Source organism: Lingula anatina, chromosome 2 (genome assembly GCF_051362555.1).
Source record: "Lingula anatina isolate TDL-2025a chromosome 2, LinAna3.0, whole genome shotgun sequence".
NCBI classification, from domain to species: Eukaryota; Metazoa; Brachiopoda; class Lingulata; order Lingulida; family Lingulidae; genus Lingula; species Lingula anatina.
This window is the reverse complement of record NC_141768.1, coordinates 47988989-48009504: the sequence shown is the minus strand read 5'-3', so window position 1 is coordinate 48009504 and position 20516 is coordinate 47988989. Positions and strand designations below refer to the sequence as shown.

Genomic DNA, 20516 nt, shown 5'->3' with positions numbered 1-20516 from the left:
GTGGATTGCTGTAGTTGTGCCATACATCCTCTCTACCACAATTGCTCTTCAACCGGACTCAACTTGGAAGGATTCAAACTTTGTGATACAAAAGAGACCAATCTGAACAATTTCGTGCTCGGAAGTTTTGAAGAAAATTATTTTCGCAACTTTCACTACACGTCTTTATCTTTACGTAAAAACAAAGTGCAGGTATGGGTGTTAGCTTGTCTTGCAATTTTTTTGTGACCAGGATGTAGGGTCAAGGTCGGTGAAGACTGCAAGTTTTGAAGGTAGTATCATTTATAAGTATCAGTTAATATTTCTGCGTAATTCACATTTTGCTAACAGACTGGAGTCGTTTAAGCAACAATACTCATTCTTATTTGAACGACGCAGTCAGTGCACCACTTTTCTTTCCAAAATATCGAAAATTAAGTTGTAAAACTTAACCTGAATCGTTGACTAATTTGATGTTGTCAAAACTCCCATGTGTCAGAATGTTGTAGAGTGCAACCAAGCGCGGCTGTCACCTAGATTGGGTAGACAACGATTGTCGGAAAATCGCTTCATGATTTAAAATCGGGTGCATAAACTTCAAAACGACATAAAACGATCTTACAGAGCTATACTATCCTACCATAAAATCAGAAAGCATCAAAATCAGTATAAGTATTAAAAATGAATGTTGTTAAATCCCCAATTGGTCCCATAAAGTAAAAAAAAAAAAAAAGGGAACTTGCGAAACATGAATACCCCAAACACGGCTTAAAAATCCAAAATAAAATGGAGGCAGCCATCAAATCATGCTCAAACTTACTCTACCTACACTGAACGTCCTAGGCTACATCGTCCTATTCATCATTTGTAAAAGCACACTCAGACCGCAGTAGAAATCCATGATTAAGGCCTACAAAATCCTCATCGAATAGAGAAAGGAGTAATGTCTTGCTTTAATGGCATTAATTTTTGTCCAAGGGGGAATTTGTGATTCTTATTCTTTTTATTGTGCTGTGACAGCAGCTTAAAAAAAGTAAAGAAGAATTTGGTATCATTGGCCTATGGATAGCTTTCATTTTTAATCATATATCGTGAAATCATATATCATTGCAGTCATATATTGTTGACCTCGTGGTCAGTCCAAAAATGCCGACCCAATGGTACAGCTCCATTTCATAAAGCCCATTCCATGCTACATTAAAAGTGAAGAATTGCTTCGTTTTCAAATGGAGGACTTGCCTAAATATACTCAATTATGTTAAGGGGCTATAAGGGGTTCAAACACCACTTTGTTAGCTGGAAAAGGATCTCCTCTGGGTAAAAATTTTTCTTGGTGCATGAAGGTTTATGGTAAAAGGTCCACTTTTTTTCAGAAAAAGAACCCCCTTAGGCTTTTTAAATTATTGGCTACTGGCCTGTGAATACATTAAGTTCAATAAAAACAGCCATCAGATGAAGTTCTTACCAAAGTCTAGGCACCTAATATGTAATAAGATATATCCGCACCTTATCAGCTCTTTAAATTTCTTTTTTACAAACCTGAGTGTCAGATTTCACAAGTCAACAACCGTACTTATAATTTTTTAATGGTATGCAATATTTACTAGAGGTGTGAACTTTAGCAAAATTTCAAATGGCATATCTTATTATATTTAATTTATCAATTATAGAGACCCAAGCAGTCTTAAAATGGGGGGTCGGGGGGGGGGGGGGAGCTTTTTCACGTAGTTAGATTTTTCTTGTTTAGATTAACTTGTTCATTGAAAACAAATATATTGCAAATGAAACTGTCCAACATTTTTCTTTTGGGTTTAACTGAATCTTCCATGCTGCAATAACTGTTATATGAAGTCAAATCAAGTTAACAGAACTTGCTGGTGGATGATTCTTTGCTTCTCATGAAGAATATTTTTTCAGTGGTAAAAGTGAAATTTTAACAAATATCTTAACTGCATGTAAGGGGCAAAAGCTCGTTAGGTTGAAGTTTCCATGTCTATCCTGTATAATATTGAAGAATAATCCTACAATATGTTATCTTTTCAAACATGATTTTTCTACTATCATCAATATTACCTCCAATATTTCGATTTCTGACAGAGCATCTTTATCAGAAAATGAGGCTATCCAGGTGAAATACCTTATTTTATACTTCTACTAGTATATATATAAAAATATATCTCCTAGTATATCTCCTGGATAGAGGTTATTCACCTGGATAGCCTCGTTCCCTGATGAAGACGCTCTGAGACACTAGAAATATTGGAGGTAACATAAGCTGTCAATATTAGCTGTTAATTGAAGAAAAATGACTTTATGCTTATTATATAACACAGTTGATGAAATTCTATGATGTTGAGTGCACAGTTGAAAAGATCCTTTTGTATTTTTTCCTTTCTGGTAAGCAAAATTCTCATCTGACAAGTCTTGTTTTATAGAATAGGGTCATTTTTGTATGTTTTTCAATGTAGCATCAAAGACGTAGTTCTTCTAAGAAAAATTGACATATTGCATGATTTCTCTACATACTGCAGGGGCGGATTTAGGCCGTCTTCTGGGTCTTCTGGAAGACGGTCAGATTTTCAAGTTTACATTGACGGGTATCTAATTTTTTCTGTTGGAAGACGGTCAAAAAATGGAGGATGGATCAACAAATATAACATGGAAGACTGTCAGAAAATATCTCTGGATCCGCCCCTGTACTGTAACCAATTTTGATCATGTTTTTGATACTTTCCCTTACACCCATTATAAACATAACCTTTCCCATGATTTAAAGCACTGTACTTGTGCACATATTTCTCATTTCAATAAGTCATCCCTCTCTCTTATGTGTCCACTGTGTGAATTCTAAATTTTTTCTTTAATTAATAACATATAAATCATTTAGACACCGTATGCCGAAGTCATGATGCTAATAAATCACGAAACTTGGCATGCTTTTCCCTTTTGAAAGATTTAAAAAAGAAACGAAAGCAAAATGCCCCCTGTGTCTTGAAGTGGCAACCCTGAAGCTATTTAAGTATTCTCCAGCTACCTGTGGGATGTTGACAGACAGGCCTTAGTGCACTGCTTTATTCTCTAAGATGTCAGAGGTCCTGATCTGACAGCCAGTAAACAAGTTTGTCTGAACTATTTTTTCAACACTGCACTAAGATGATTTTAGGTTGCAGACAGAACTTGTTTAAACTCATTCCAGCCAATGTAAATTTATTTATTTAATATTTGTGATTTTCAGAAAGGATTATTATGCAACAGTGGAAGATTATTGAACTATAATGCAGCAAATCATGTATGTGGAGTCTGCCCATGCATTGGACTTCTAGATGGAGTGTTTACCACTGAGAAAAAGATAAGAAGAATGAAGTGTCATGGTAAGCAGGTGATGCCTGGAGACATACTAACTCCAGTACCTATGGACATACCACTTGAGAACAGTTGTCCCGAACAGGGCCGAGGGGAAGACACCCAGGGGGAGGAGCCCCAGGGGGAAGAGGTCCAGGGGGAGGAAAGCGGAGGGGAAGAGACTGTGGATAATTCAAGTGATCTGCTGAAGAAGTTACTTACTAGTACTAGTACAGACCAGGTGAAAACCAGTGACAATGCAAACAAGGACGGAGAATCAGCTCCTGAAAAATCAAAAAGTCAACTTTTTTCAGAAAAGCTTTGTGAAGAAGGAGAGAGCAGTCTCACTTCTCACAGAGTAAATGGAGACAGAGCAGGGAAAGGCAATCAACAAGCACAAGGAGGGTGTGATAAACCAGTGGAAATAAACGGACAAGGCAGTCAAACCAGTGTTCCACTGTCTGTGTCACACAGAAGACTGTTGACTGAAATGCTGACCAAAAACTGGAAAGCTGTCACACCAAGAAATGGGAACAGTTTGTATGGCAACTGGAAGGAAAACAGTAACTTGAAGTTGGTTCATGCCTTATTGAAGCAATCTGCAGGAAGTAAGTACTACAGAAAATATAAGCAATATAATGAAAACTGAATTTATTTAACATCTTTTAGACTAGACTTGCTCTTCAAGAAAGCGACAGAAAATGGCTCATTTTCAAATTTGAATGGGCATTGTGAAAAAAGCATGACAGCTTAAGCTCTCATATCATGTAAATAAGAAGTGTTTTAAATTTCAATCCAAACAGTTGCGTTGATTTAGAGATAGAAAGCTTTAAATGTGCTGCAAACTGTATAGCTAATGCCTTCAAGATTGCAACGAAAACTGGATTAAAGAAAATTCGGTAATCAAAATTCAAACTGCGTAATTAGACAGATAAAATCATACATTTCTGACCTTGGCTTGTTGGTGTAAACAAAGTGTACTAAACACATCATTTACAGGCACATGAATGCCGCATTTGATACTTAACAACACAGAGTGTTTGTGTTTGGCATGATGGGAAAACAACGAAAAAACGCATGCTTCTGGTTTTCTTTGATTTCTTGAAGGGTGAGTCTAATGTTTTGGGCATTTGTCATACATGTAGATGTATTCAGGTTTTTTTTTTTTTTTTTTTTAGGACTTCCTCTTATGTGTGAAAGAGGGTCTAGAAAGTGTAAATGATAAAAATGGGTTGGAATTCAGTGGGAGAGGAAGATTTTATTTTTTTAAATATATTTTAAATCAGGAGCCCCTTTATTTATTTTTTTTAAGTAACTGGATGGGTATATATAGCATGTCTGCTGAGGATAGCATTTAATTTTAATTCTACCCAAGAACAGTCCTTCTTTGTCAGTGAAAAGTTACTGAGCTGTTTTGTGCACATTACCCCTATCATGTAAAGAGTTATTCAAGGTTGAAAATTGTTTGAAAGGCCTTGAGACAGGTGTTACAAGTCCTTTATCATACTTAACAACAAAGATGTGGAAGTATATTTTGCAAATTTAATGCTGTAACAAGAATTTAGTGACAATTACACAACTTTAGTTTATGTATGACCCATCTGATACGTCTGAACTTGCTGGCGTGGGATTGTAGAAATCTAGGTCAAGATAAACTGATCTTTACGTAATCAGTCAAAATTTTGATTAAGTTTGTGATTAATTTTACCCTTTCTTTGTAAAATAGAAAAAAAGAGAGAATAAATGAGGCATTTTTTTACCCGTTTTTATCTACCATGGCATATAATTGACGACAGATTGCAAACTTGAAAAAAAAAATTTTTTTTGATTGGTATATCTGTATGTCTGGGTCTTCTGAAGGATATACGAGATTAGGTGGGGATAGCAAAGATTTTCATATATAATTCTGCTGTTGCCATAGTGAAGTGATGCAAAATGTCCAATATTGTGAACACTGTGACAGGTAAGACAGTCAAATATCTATGGCAAAAAGTATGCGGCTGAAGATTGCATTTGTCATAGAGAAGTATTTTTATTTGGAATATTCACCTTAACATTTACTTTTTGCATTAGAATGGGACTGAAATTTAAACGTAAATTATCCTTTCAGTTTATTATATACAATGATGCACTCTGCCTGTCTATGTAATTTGGTTTTGCATGATAAAATGTAGGTCTTATTAAAAAAATTGAACAAATTGATAATTTATGGAAGCATTATTGTACCTGTTGTGGTATTTTGCATGAGTGTATAATATCATTTTTCTGATGACTCCAGAATCATGGCTTTCTTTCAGAATTTATTGAGATTTTTTATTTTATCAAAATGCAGGGCAAGTTCAAATATTTGTATAATTATGCAATTTAAAGAATATAAATGGCATTTTTTGGTAATCTTTTCACAGCCAAGAAGACAACAAAACTCTCCTAGGTTCAGCACTTTTATTAGTTATTTTGATCTGTTTTTACTGACCTTATATATAGCGTACATTGCATGATAAATAACACTTACTTAAGACTGTAACTCAGATACACTGACCCAATGAATTCATATAGTGTACAACATTGCATGATAGACAACACTTACTAGTACTTAAAACTGTAACTCATATATACTGACCCTATGAATTAAATAATAATTACTGAAGATACTTAAGGCAGTCAGACCTACATGTATGTACTATAGACAGCCAGTGACCAGGGTGAAAGCTGCACAAATTGTTTGTGTTTTTCGATGTGATGTTTATGGCTTCTACTTTATGTTTGTGCACTGATATTGTGGCTCTATTTGTTAATCTTTGCAATCATGCTCCTAAATCTAAGGTCTGTGATAGCAAAGGGCAATTATTGTTTATGAGACTCGGTCAATTTGGTCTAACATATCAAGAGGTAGACATTTATAGGTGTGGAGAGCTTGGTTGGTCAAGTGTAGTGTCCCTGTTCAGGGCAATGACTGATAAAGATCCTCAACTGGGTCACTTGGTAGACTAAATACAGGCAAGTGCCCCCCACCCCCCACCCCCACCCCCACCCCCTGCAGGGCTGGATTATAATTCCTTCATCCATCATTAGTTTTCAATGAAAACTTACTTCACCATCAAATGCCCACAGGACCTGTTCTCATTGGCCATTGTTATCAAGCAAAAATACCTGTATTAAAAAGCCAAATGTTCCTGAAAAGTATTTATTCAAGGTATTATTTTATACAATGTAAACATTTATTTAGTGGAGCGTAGTGAAGTCAGAAACCGTGAAGTGGATGAGGTCCTCTTTAACGTGTTGATCTTAGCTCAGATGTTTTTATTTTTTGACTATCTTTCTTTTGGTGTCTAGTAAAACAGGTTTGTGCTCATTGCCTTAGGGGAGCTCTATTTCTAAAAGTACTATTTCTGGGTCACGACCCCGTTCTTAAATCAATTTAAATTTTGGTTGTGTAAGATGGTGTCATGTTGCTAGGGATTTACTCCACACGCGGATCTCGGATGTTCTATTAGTTATACTAGTTGTCTTTTTTTCTGGTTCCAAGAAATGTACGGTGTTTTGTTTTAAACTTGGAGATTGTTACATATGTGCACATGCTCCAGAATTATTTCACATGAACCAATACCTTTTGATGGATGAAGGAGAAAAACCAGTGGCTTAGTGAAAAAAATCCGAAAACGTTGGGCAGTGGTTACAAAAGTAAGAGAAAAAAGTGGAGATTTCAGGGGATGATTTCATTGTAGTTATATTTATCACATCGCAGCCTAGAGTAATGATTTACGTTCACAATTAGATCTTTTCAACCAGTTCAGACTTGGTCTTTGCACCAGGTGAATAATTTGCTTCTGTCATCTTGTAGAAGGGAATCTAAAACTCGAAAATGATTTACCTCAGTCATGAACGCATAGACAGTTAAAAAGATAAAGTTTATCAGTTTTGCTAGGAATTAAGTTAAGAAAATGGGTTGGGAGCTTATTTTGTTACACTTCATGCTATAAAAAACTAAATAAAAGCTTTGGAGTTGACCTGTTTTAGGGAGATTAGCTTAAAAATGTCGAATATTTTTGATGAATTATTTTTGACGCTTTGACTTCATGGGATTAGTAATATAAAGGAGGCTACTGTTTGTTGCATTATAGGTTCTGTATTGTGTCAGTGATTGGCAGATTATTATTTATTCCCCTTGCTTAACAGTCCAGTGACTGTGTTGTGTGATAATAATATTGATGGTCTATTTGTGCAGGGTCAGCACCAGTAGTGGCCCCCATGCCAGGGTGTACAGAAGACCAGGCAGGGCCAGGTGAGGGCCTCCCCTTGAAGACTGGCAAAGGATCAGAGGTGAGACTTTTTAAAGGCTTTTGCCACACTCATATAATTCGAAAACACCATTTTATTTACTTTGCACATAAAAATGCTAATAGTTTTCATTCTTTTGGAAAAATGAAAAAATGAGGACCATCATAGATTATGAAGTTAAAATCAAAATTACCAAGTTGCTGGCATCTTTGGCAGTTAGCCTAGCTCATTTGTGTGTTTAAGTCAAAGCCTAATATTTACTAAACTTGAGGAGAAAATTGTGAAAACTGGAGTCATTTACATTTTTAGACTGCCTTAAATTTAACCAAAGACATGCAGTCTATAACTAGTTGGAAATCGTCAACACTGTCGTTTTGTTGAGGGATCTCATTAATTTCAAGGGACATGCTTCCAAAAATTATAGTTGGTTTTTGATTTGCTGGGTGTTAAACATAGCTACCAGATATTTGTTTTAAATTTGTAGAAAAGGAAAAAAAAGCCATACAATCCCACTAATGTGCCATTTGCGTGCCTAACTGTGACCCATGAGTGACTGGAAAGTCACCACTTATTACCACTTCACCACTCAACAATAGGTGAAATTTATCTATTCATTTTATAAAATGAATCATGGTCGTACAGCGTGAAGTTCTGACTCTCAATCAAAGGTCGCAGGGGGCGCCAGCCGCATTCAAACTGAGCTGGGACATATCCAGAAGGCATGTCAGACACATGAACTGGTGTGGAGTTTGTTTAATTCAGCTTATAAACACACAACTGTGACAAAAACCAGTGGCTGTACTGTAATTTGTTGTAAAATTATTTGAAATGAGATGCTTTGGTGAACCCTTAGAGGTCTGGCATTACTAGTATCTACATGACATAGTTCAAAACACATCCAGGGAATTGGGACCAAGAAAGTCATGTGTAAAAAATTGAGATATTCTGCAGGGGCACATGGTTTGGTTAGATGCAGGTTTATACTAGAAAAGAGTCATTTTTTTGCATGTATAACTAGGCCAATATAAGGCATGTGCAGATCTCCAGCTTAAGTTACAGTTAACAAACATCTTTTGCATCGAGTAGAAAGTGGAGAGTGTTAAAGACTACTAGTAGCAGGCGACATGCAGGTAAACTCCATAAAAGATTTGAATACAAGATAAAAGACAGTGGTTCTCCATGCTGTTGTGCAATTTAAATAGTTTATGATATTAGATCTGATGATATGACAATGTGTCTCCAAGGCAGTAAATTATGGTTATGTTATTATTCTAGATTGAGTCCAGGATAGTGGGAAGATGTAGTTATTAAAGTTTTTTCTCTTTTGAAATATTTCCTGTCTCATGTTGTGGGATATTTACATGAAAACTGAAAAGGATCTTAAAGAGATAACAGCTCTTCGTATGACATCTATATTTCACAATAAAAACCTTGTAAACAACTCATAGAAATATAATATATTCCATTTTACCACAAAAATGGCAATTAAAGCAATTATTCTGAAATCTGTGCTTGCCATCGGACCATGTTACCTCCATAGATGGCTTTCTGTTATAATCTCTTTTTCTCTTACAAAAGAAAACTTTTTAGAAAAAAAACAGGGACTAACTTTTAATTTAGAAATGGATTCATTAACCACTGGTAAGTATGGGAAAATTGTTGTTTGCCCCAGGAAAATTCAATTTTATTTTTGGCCAAAATGAACAGTTCTTATCCCTTTAAAATTTCACCTATAGGTGATCTAAATACACTGTTTTCAGTTTTTATATAACTATAATATTATAGTCATTATTATTTTGCATGCTGTATATAATCTGAACAATCATAGTGATGTTATCTGGTTATGCTTGCAAATCAAGTTTCTGTTATTCAGGTTTTGTACTGCAGAATATGTCAGTGCCACTCGGCTTAGTGCTAACTCAAGGTCTTTTAATGATTAGGTCATTACCCCCACCCCCCTTTATATATGTTATGATATGCAAGAATTTGTTCATGCTTTACCGAGCTTTGACTGGTTTTTATACTAAGTGAAAATAGGTTTACCAGTTTTGCATTTAAGTTCTGTATTTATACAAGAATAGAAACCATGTGGCATAGAATTCAAATGTGCACGTGGTGACCCCGAGCCAGAAGCTGGTGAACCATAACAGTCAGGTGAACGGCCGTGAGTCATTGGCCATGTCCTAATCAGGAAAGGGGTCACTGCTTGGCATGATTGACCTTGGCTAAACAACAGTCACACCTGATACAGAAGGAGAGAGGGAGATAGGGGTGTAAACCCTTCTATATACGGCACGGGGGGGGGGGGGGGGGGGGGTAATCCCTTAGACATATAGCTCTATATGGCACAGAGGAAGAGGGGTGTAATCCCTTAGACATAGCTCAGAGAGGACATTTTTGTTTGGTTTTTACAAGTACCTTCCATTGTCAGCATAATCAGAATATTTTATATGAAAGTCATTGAGCCATTTGTGGTATTTCACATGCATTTTGGTATCATATGCACCATAACTATCAGATTAATAGGTATGTTGTGATAATGCAGGAAGAATTTTTCACTGGCCCCATTCAGAATAGATGATCCAAGTACTAACTGATCTGCCGACTAAATAAGGCTGACTATGCTTCAAAAGAGTTGACGCTGATTCTGGATGGTCTCCCACCTCCACATGTGCCGTCGCTGCAGGGGCCTAGCAATTAAACCTTGGAGCCAAGATTTTATGCGTTTCATGATGCGTGTGGGGGCGGAGAGACCATCAGGAATCAGCGGGATCTCTTCTGAAGTGTGTTCAGCTATATTTAGTCAGCTATATTTAGTCAGCGGCTCAGTTAGTACTCCCATCATCTATTCTGAATGTGGCCATTGTTAAATAAGGCTGTATTCCCAGAGCTTTTATATCGATCTATCCCCATGGGGAGTCTAACTTGATTACTGTCAGATAATCCGGCTTAAATGTCCGTCCCACCTACTACAAGCTGTAAGGGGGTAATTAACTTTTGTGTCCGCCCGGCTGACAGCTATTTAGCGGGAACCCCCAGGGAGTTAGGTCGATCTAAAGTAGATCGATCTAATCTCTGGAAATGGGGTCTAATACTAATTGTCTGTCACCTCATGTATCCCAGCCCTATTGTGCTTACACCTCACACTGGGTCTTCTCTAACACAATCCTGTAGTTATCAATATTATAGGGTATTACTCAGCAGTGATATTCAATTGATAACTAAATTTAAGAATAGAAAGTGTAGAGCTACCATGTGGTTGATTTTATAGGAATACGCAAATTGTTAAAATCTATGAAGAAATATATTTAATGATTTCACATCTTTTGTATGTACATATTGGTGTATTCATTCTTCATTTCTTTTCTTTCTCCTGTATTTGTAAGTTCTTTCTTGAAAAAAATGATAAAAAAAAGATATTTATTTAATGACAAATTTTAAATCTTACTAAATAAATAAAATAAAAGACACATTCCTGAGAAAGTCCATTTTGCTTTAACTTCAAGAAATTCTTTTCAAGTCTACCATCACCTGACTGTCTTGTAGAAGTTTTGAGGGCAATGTCTGTATTGATGGCAGTCTCGCTGTCAGATATCAAGTTGCTTCTGTTGTGTATCAGTTCTGCTGTGGTTTATTTTAGTGGGGATATTTTGTCATTACCAGGTAAATATAGGTATGTTTGTGTCAGCTGTCACGCATGTGGCAAGGAACACTACGTCAGGCCATCTTCACTAAGGTGATCAGAATCGGTATTAAACTGGGTAATTATAGGAATGAGGCTTCAGATTGATGGTGAAGTCCAACGAGGTGGTGTGGTTGTTCAGCCTTAGCAAACGGATAGAGACATTTGGTAAGAATGTAGATGAATTGTGTCGATGTTTCTGGTGCTGGATACCATAAGAACTTGTGATGGATAGTGCTTCATAGATATTTAGGTCTTATAATACAACTGATAATATACTGCAACAATTGTGCAGTTTCAAGAATTATTGTCAAATCGTGCACTTTTATGAAATCTTAGTTGGAAAACTAGGGGAGGAGATAGATAAAGTCCAACTTGTCATGAAATGGCTTTTCTTTGTTCTGAAGACAACTTCTTGGAAATGTAGGAAAATTGATGTAAGCATCAGGGTACGAGACCATGACTTGGTGACTTATGAGAGGAGGACACGCAGAGCTGATGGTTTTTCTTACTCTTCTACTTGCCGTAACAACAAATGCAGACTATGACAACAAATACCAGTCAGGGGCGGATTTAGGCCGTTTTCTATGTCTTCAAATTTTCAAGTATCTATTTTTTCTGTCAGAAGACGGTCAAAAATACAGGATGGATGAACAAAGATAATTTGGCAGACTGTCAGAAAATAACTCGGGATCCACCCCTGCCAGTGGCTGGTCTACTGTTGTGTTATTTTGAGCCACGCATGCTCTTCTTTTGTCAGGTAAAAGATTAATATTTCTCTTATTATATTAGTCATATGTCAGGGTTTTTTTCAACTGGTTTATTTGTGATGTTCACATCCTGTATAAGAAAGCTGTCTTTTTCATTTCATATTTTAATCGTCAGTTAGATGTTTTCGGATAATTTTTTGATGAATTTTTAAAAGGGATTAACTCTTTTGCGTTAACTCCCAGCAATTGGCTAAGCCTCTTTTGAGAGTCTTTCTCTCCATTGTGCATTACAAGCTCATTAATGTTTTTATTACAAAGGCTTTTATGTAGCAGTTGTAATGATGAGTTGGTCAGGATACAAGAAAGCCAAGTTGATGAAATAATTCTTTACTGGTAGGTGAGGAAAGTCTGCTGTGTTTTAGTCCCTAGATCGAGTGGGTGTGAACCACCCTTAGCTTCAGAGCTAACTTGACACTAACCTCTTCACTGTAGCCTATCTTCATCGTGTCAAGTAACCTCTGACGAAAATAGTTTGACCTAGTTTATATAAGCCAATCAAATCCATGTTTCAAAATTTTTCACCAAAGTTTGGTGAAAACGCTGATTGGTTGACCGTCAATCGGCAATCCTCGGCTGATTCCGCAAGCTCCATACTAACAACAAAGTTATTGTCGAGTGCGGAGACATCCGAGTAGTTCCGAGTGTATTACCGTACACAAAGAAAGCAAGGCGAGTGACTACGAAAAAGAATGTGTTAAGTTATCTCTTGATTCTTTGCAAAATATGAGTAAATCGGAATTGAAACCATAGGGTCTAGCAGTTTGAGGCCCTGCATCATTATCTACTGAGAGACGATGTTATTTGCATGCTGCCCACAGGTTACGGCAAGTCCCTGATATTCAGCCTTAACTTTGATTGGTCCGGATTTGAACAAAGCGCGCTTTGACTCGTTCGCGTTCATTGGCTAGATCGTTTAATGAGTCATTGAGTGCGGGCTTTTAAATTTGATTGGCGGGCGGCGGAGGCAATCGAATCTGGTCAGAGGTTACTTGACACGATGAAGATAGGCTACAGTGAAGAGGTTAGTGTCAAGTTAGCTCTGAAGCTCAGGGTGGTGTGAACAGGTCCAGTGGTGAATAGCAAGAGATGTCTATATTGTACAATAACATTAATACTGTGAAAATGACCATGGATAATGGCACTGGAGGAACAGTATTTCAGCAGTTTCATGCCTATTTTTACATGCAGGTGAGGAGTGAGAGACAGCAGTTTATCTTATATTAAAGAGGATGCTCAGTTATTTGTGGTTACAGTCTTTCTCTGCTGAACATGTGTGGATTTATTATTAAAGGGAGGGGGCACTTGGCAGTAGGCTCAGAGAAATGTGTGCCACATCTTTATATCAAGGTAATTTTTCATAAAGATGTGAAAAAAACTAATTTCTTATGAAAAAAATTGTTATGTTGAAAGTCTTCACCTGTTCTTTATTGTTGTTAAATTTGCTGTTTCCTTTGCTGTAACATGTTGACGTGTTATGTGGAAGTGGCAGTGGCTATGCAGCACATTCCCACACATTAACACTGTCTGTGCAGACTGACTGACAGATTAACTGTCATGCAATCTCAGGCAAATATTACAGCACAAAAGAAGAGAAAATATTGAACCTTTGTCTTCTGTGACTCAATATGTTGCAGTTCTCATAATAACTGGCAATGTGTTAATAGCAGCCCCACCCCCCCACCAAAAAAAAAAAAAAAAAAAAAAAATTAAGGCCGTTGTAACATAAAACTCTGACTCCCCCAAAGAAATCTTGACTTTAAACCCTAACCCTAACCCAAATATCAAATAAATAGCTTCATCATAGGGGAGTCATTGGGTGGTAAAATAAACATTATTTATTTTCTACGTTTTTATGAAAATTTTCACCTGCAAGCTATCAAAAAACATTTTGTCCTGACAAGGAGGTGGATAGAAACCAATTTGAAAAAGTCCAGACCTTTTTCCTTACAAAGTTTTAATAGCAAAAGGATTTGTTCTTGCAGAAAAGCAGGATGCCATTATAAAGCTAGCTAGGTGTCCTATTTCTAGGTTCAGCACTTCTGTGAGATGAGAAAATGCAGATTCCACACAAAGCATAATTAATGGATCTTGAACATGGATAAAAACAATTGCACTAAAAGTGGATGATGTTATTGTCTTACATCCAGGTTTTGTATTGCATTTTGTCATATCCCACTAGCAACATCATTGTTAGATGATTCAATTGATACTCCCAAGCAAAGTGAATTTTTACGTGATATGAACATGCAAGGATTGAATGACACCATTTCTTCAAGTTGCTTTGGTGACAACCCATTATTTCTTTTATAACTTTCCCCGTTTTGATAAAATATGAAAAGCGTTTTATTTGTGGATAGTGATCTCCTCCCTAGAAGTAAAAACCTCGTTGACTGATACCACCACAACTATTTATGGATGGTGACCCCCCTGGGATGTCAAAACCTTGTCATAAGATACCAAAACACCTATTCAGTGCCCATAGTTTAGTAGCTGTTTAGTGCTGTTTAGTAGGAGGTTGATCAGATATAGTTTCTACAAATAAGCAGATTTGTGTCTTTAGTGAATTGCCAATAACATCTCAGCACGTAAGTGTTTACGTTTGTTGGGTGCATGAAAAAACTGCGACAGACTTTATTTTTATTTCACAGAAACTGAAAGCTGTTCTACAAGATTTCAGTGAATACAAACACATTCTTCTGTCTTTGGCTTGTTACAGTAATGATACAATAGATTGTGAGACAGAAGTGCCGTGTCAGATCCATTGAAATAATTGTGTCTTTTTCAGCTACTAGTATATGAAAATCAGGAGTTCATCGTTTTAGTCCGCTGGGTGTAATTGTTGATTGATGTGTCTTGGAGTACACTGTAGAAAACGATTCTAGAAGAGGAACTCCATATTATAAGGTTAATCTGAAAACTGAGTGAATTATATGTTACTTTTGTGGTTGATCTGTTCATGCTATATGTAGGATTTTTTGTATTTATCTGTTGATGGTGTTTCGTTCCAGTCCTCTGCCAGCGTGATGAAGAGAAGTTGGGCGGCAGCGGAGAACTGGAGGGCAGGCCCGGAGGTCTGGAACTTGGCACAGAACGGTGTGATGGGGGAGTCCATTGATTTCAATATGGCGGGTAGCGTACAAGGAAGAAGGAGTGGCGTGCAAGACAACTGTACTGCAGTGAGCCAAGAATGTAATGGGACTATGGATGTCAGTAGTCCCTTGAATAAGAAAGCAAAATATGAGACTTTGAAAACCAGTTCAGGAACAGATGACAGTGGTGTTTTTTGTGGCACTATGAACAAAAAGCCTTGTGGTCAGCTAGACTTGACGTCAAGCGATGTTTCTAGCGGAGGAAGCTCAGAGAGACAACAGCATGGCAAGTGGAAGAGGTTTGTGAGGACTGCAGAAGCTCTCCAGAAATCTGGCCTCATGGACGTCACCATGAAAACAGCTGAACTTATAAAACAGAACACACTTATCCAAAGAGAAATTGTGATGTTACAAAAGGAAACCTCCGACTTGGTGCGGAACATTTTAAACAATACTGATAATTCCAAAGTGTTACAGGCACTGCATGATCTAATGAGACTGAAATCTAAATCGGCGGGTAAATGATAATCTGTTTACACAGGAAGTTTTCAAAATAATTGTTCTCAAATGCAGACCACATTCAGTTGTCAGGCAAATCCATACTGTAGCCTTGTCATGCAAGCGAAGGTGTTTTTTCTCCAGCAGGTACAGGGCTTATTCACCATTTAATTTGCTACAGATAAATGGAAGACAAAATAAGCTGAAGCAAATTACAATGTAGCAAAATTGGAAATAACTATCTTGTTATTTTAGCTACAATAGATTTTTCTCCAGTATTAGATCATTCAAAAAAAGGTCAATTGAAAGGTAATCCCAGCATCCCAGCACTATTTTAGACTCTGACATGACGGGAATCTGTAAAATATGTAGGAAGTTTTGTAACAGACTGCTAGCAAACCCTGTGGTCAGAGAGTAGCAGTGAGTAGGGATGTCTTGAGGCCGTTTGGTGTCTCCTTGTGGCTGGTGCCTTACAGTCTGAAACTAAACCCCCCTCCCCCCTCCCCCCGATGTTCAGAAGACAACAATTAACGTGTCCATGTCCATAAATATGGGAAAGTGTCGAATAAGTTTTTATAACAGTGAAAAGTGATGTTTTGTAAGATCTATTCCCTTCATCTCTGTTGTTCATTTCAGTTGTTTTCTGTCTCTCTTGCTTTTGTCTTTCACTTAAAATGTCTCTTAATTTATGTATAAGTGTAAGATAGGAAATATGGTAGTAAACTGAGAAAGGATATGGATTACTTGGAGGGAGATTGAAGTAGATATAGTATAAATTGTTATAATTTATAGTCCAATATATTTTTATATTGTGCTCACCCTTAGCAGTCTACTGAAGGGAATGTCATCCTGTGTTAGACTGCGTTCCCATACCTAGTTCGATCTAACAGGATCGATCGATCTCCAAGGGGTTTCTTGCTAAATTGCTTTCAGTTCAAGCGGCTTATGTCTGGCACGCCTACTGAAGCTGCTAAATGATAATTGATTACCCCCTATCAGCTTAAGTAGGCGTAACAGACATCTAAGCCGGTTAAGTTGTTTGCAATTTAGCGAGAATCCCCTTGGAGATAGATCGATCCACAGTTAGTACGATAGGGTCTGGGAATGGTCCCTTATAGTGAGATGCATATAACGGAATGAAAGGCCGTGTTGTACGGTCTTGGCGTACAGACTGCTGTGCACAGTGCTATTATGTCGTTCTGTGTTGGGGACCATTCATACGGAGGCCTTATGATACATGTATACCTGAACGTAAAGTGATCCCCGTTTCTAAAGTAACCTTCATTATGAGTTTAATGGCAATTCCAGCTTCAGTCCTCTTAAAGGATAAATTTCAGTTTGTGATATCGAACTGCCAGTTTGTGATAGCGAACGCCGAATTAACGATTTGAGCTGCGTAAAAATACTTGTCGCGAGCATCGCAATGTACTTTGCGAATCGCAGTCAGCTCACTTTCTCGTTATGCTGGCGTCAATTTTGCGTTAGCGCTATGAAATTTCAGTTTGAGTTGTTAATTCAGCGTTCGCGATCACAAACCCGCGGTTCGAGATCACTAACTGCAATTTATTGCTTATGAGGGCCTGATCTTAACCTTTATGCATAGGATAGGCCAGTGACCTCCTGTTCTACACACGTGAAAATTATACAAGTCTGTGTTTTGATGCACTGTACCGCGTGATAAAAAACCCCAAGGTTCGGTATAAATTGTATCGTAAATAAAGTAGTGTCAAATATAGTGTTTTCTTCGTTGTGTTGTATGCTGGAGACATTGTGTACCGTGCGCACCTTGGTTGATCAATTCAATAAAAAATATGAGAAAATAGAATCTGTTTCTTCAATTGCGGTTGATGCTTTGATATTTCAAAATCCTTAATGTTAAATGCTGTAGAGAAAGTAAAATGGATACAGTTGCATTTTTATCCAATCTACTTTTACTTGAGGCCAGAGAGATGACATTAATGCCATGCACACATTCCATCTGGCCACAGAAAAGTGGAAGAAAATGTCACGAATTAGCCAGAGACATCTTTGACTATCTAGAGAAAAATCAATCTGTGGCCCTGGTAGAAGCTTCATGAAGCTTCAGACCGTGACGGCTGCAGAAAGAGCAAGATTATTATTGGTTGTGCAAACTGTGCTGCATTAAACATATACCAAGATGGTGAACCAAGATGGAAATATTCGAAGAGTCAGAAAAAAATTTAATGGACAAAAACAATTTTCGGCATATGGCGACACGCCGACTCGGAACTATTTTTGCTAATATAAGAAGCAACAAAATGTGAAGTCGTGGGTGCACTAAGTATAAAAAAGTCGTGCATCCAGTAAATGTTCTGTGTGTTTTGAACCTCCTGACATTTCAACACAAAGCAATTATTTGATAGAGATACACACAAAGCGTAACATGTCAGGCTTGGCAGGTAGGATACTGGCGTTACGTGACGAACGGAGCATAGCAGTAGCACTGGCTTGTACAGAACGAAAACATAAAGGTCCCACACAATACTTTAAAATACTTTAAAAAATTATCAGAATTACGGGTTATATATGTAATAAATCATACAAAATGAATGTTGTGGTTCAGTGTCGGTATTACTGTCCATGCTGTCCGTAGCCTAATATATATATATATATTAGGCAGGTATATATATATATATATATATATATATATATATATATATATATATATATATATATATATATATATATATATATATCATGGGACGTTTATATTCTTACTCAGTGTATAATAATAGAACCAGTAATTTATAGCTAGTTTTCGCGGATATTTGTGAGCAGAATTTTAATTTCTTTGTGTTCTTGTGAATATTTTGTATATTATCACAGAGGATTATCACAGGGAATTACTGACAGGAGAGCCAGGATGGTAGGTTTATGGCTGCTTTTATACTAACTTGGTTCTGGGTGGCGTACAGATCACATTCCCTCCATTCTATACATATTCACCATGTCCTCAACCACGGCGCTTCTTTTCTGACAGTTCCACTTGTTATAGAATGTTATAAACCCGTTACTGTAATTGACACCACAGAAGAACGGAACACGTGTATCAGATTTTATTCAAGTAAAAAACCCTACCCGGTTACCCCCCGTTAAACCTTTACAAAGTGGTCCTTGACTCTAACCATGATCAAATTATATCTAAACATTTGCCAACTTATGCGATTCGTGATTTTTGTATCTGTTCTTGTCGTTTGCACGCAAACTTGTTAATGTTTCAGCAAACACCGCCGAGATCAGCAAATCCGTGAAAAATGTATTACTTAAGCTCTAGAGATTCTGTAGGAAATTAACCGAAATTTGCACGACAAAACCCCACGCCACATGCAAAATATCAGCGACTGTTTTCACAGTAATATGACACGGCCAACAGCGATGGCATCAGTGGTAATTAGTTGGAAAGAAAGTCGAGCTGAAGTTTTCCAATTTGCTAGTCTGCTAATCAATTTTTTTGATGCCGCAAAGAAGGGATTGGACATAATTACAATTAAAATATCTGTAATTAGGTGACAGGAAAATTGGTTTACGGTATCCGAGCGCATGTCACGCTACACGCACATCTCTGCACTTACGTCAAGTTTTAAAAAAATCGTGAACGGAAACGTTAGTCTATAAGGTCTGACCAGAAAATACCTATCATCATGCCTTTCAATATTTGTGTGTGTAATATTGGGAGTGTTATAAATTCCAAATGCCCCTAAGTTACTTTTGGGGCTAACTTTATATCATATTCTTTGCCAATATGCCATGGTTTGAACATGAAGACTGGAACTCTTTTTTTCCCGTCAATGTGGTGAGTTGACCAGCCAATAGAAGCACTCAAATTGACGACATTGGTCTTTACTATCATAGGGAAGCTAGAAGAGCGCGAGCTAGTACTTGTACACAACCAAGCCAAGCCCTTCAAAAACGCCAAGGTCAATTTAGCCTTATTACTGACATTATAGGCCTTCCTATTGGTTAAAAGGTTTTAATTGTTCTAAGAGTTCTGTTTTTTTACTGACGGCTTACGCATATTCGGCACATTTACTGTCGTTAACGTTCTTCGATATTTATCAATTCCTACTTCTTTTCGCAAAACCTACAAACAGAATTTACACTCGCGAAAATGGAAATGGTTTGAAACGATAGAGGGCCACGTTATAGACTACGTGACAGCTTTAACTCCAGGCACCACGCGCTAACTGCGGTCACACAGGAAGAACGGCGAGTGATTACTGTTCCGGTAATTGTATGCCCACTAATTTGTCTTTCTATAGCACTTGATCCAGTTCCTAGCACTAATAACATTATTAAATGCCTAGACAGATAAAATATAAAGAATTACTAGATGTTAAGATGCGTTTTCCACCTCCTCTCTCTCTCTCTCTCTCTCTCTCGAAAAAGAGTTTGAGATCCAGGGTTTGTCTATGCAGTATTTAAAAGATCTTGACATAAGAGGGAAATTGTTCTAGGTCTAACGCTCAAATGTGTGCCTTAAAAATACATCTCAAGCTAAACAATGTGACTGGTCTATGTCGTTTGGTTTAAAGTTTTTTCAACTTTAATATGTATATTGTTTAAAAGGATAATAGGCACCTTTTAATTCCTTCATTTCATCCGTGAAAGTATTTCGAAAAAAATCTTCTCGCGGCTGCCCAAGACGCTACAACGTTCTACTGCCATTTGTCACGACAGTATGACTTCGGTACAGTTCAACTTCCCAAACTACAAACTCTTGTTGTTGTAGTCTTCTCCATGAAGTCGATTTTTTCACCTTTTCATACTTTCAGAATAATTCTCTCCGTCACTTGTCTTCATTTTGAAAAGAGATTTTACAGTCTTCATTAGGACTGCCCGAAAATTTGGTCTTGACTT

The 20516-nt window shown here is 37.2% G+C and overlaps 1 protein-coding gene across 1 annotated transcript; it reads left to right on the top strand.

The window, feature by feature from the left end:
- The first annotated feature begins 96 nt into the window (after positions 1-96).
- Positions 97-17463, top strand: LOC106152784 (uncharacterized). The gene is made up of 4 exons (XM_087005030.1): positions 97-272; positions 3215-3929; positions 7547-7641; positions 15060-17463. The coding sequence occupies exons 2-4, from the start codon at positions 3338-3340 to the stop codon at positions 15663-15665; spliced, it is 1293 nt and encodes a 430-aa protein (XP_086861156.1). The 5' UTR covers positions 97-272; positions 3215-3337; the 3' UTR covers positions 15666-17463.
- The last annotated feature ends 3053 nt before the right edge of the window (positions 17464-20516 follow it).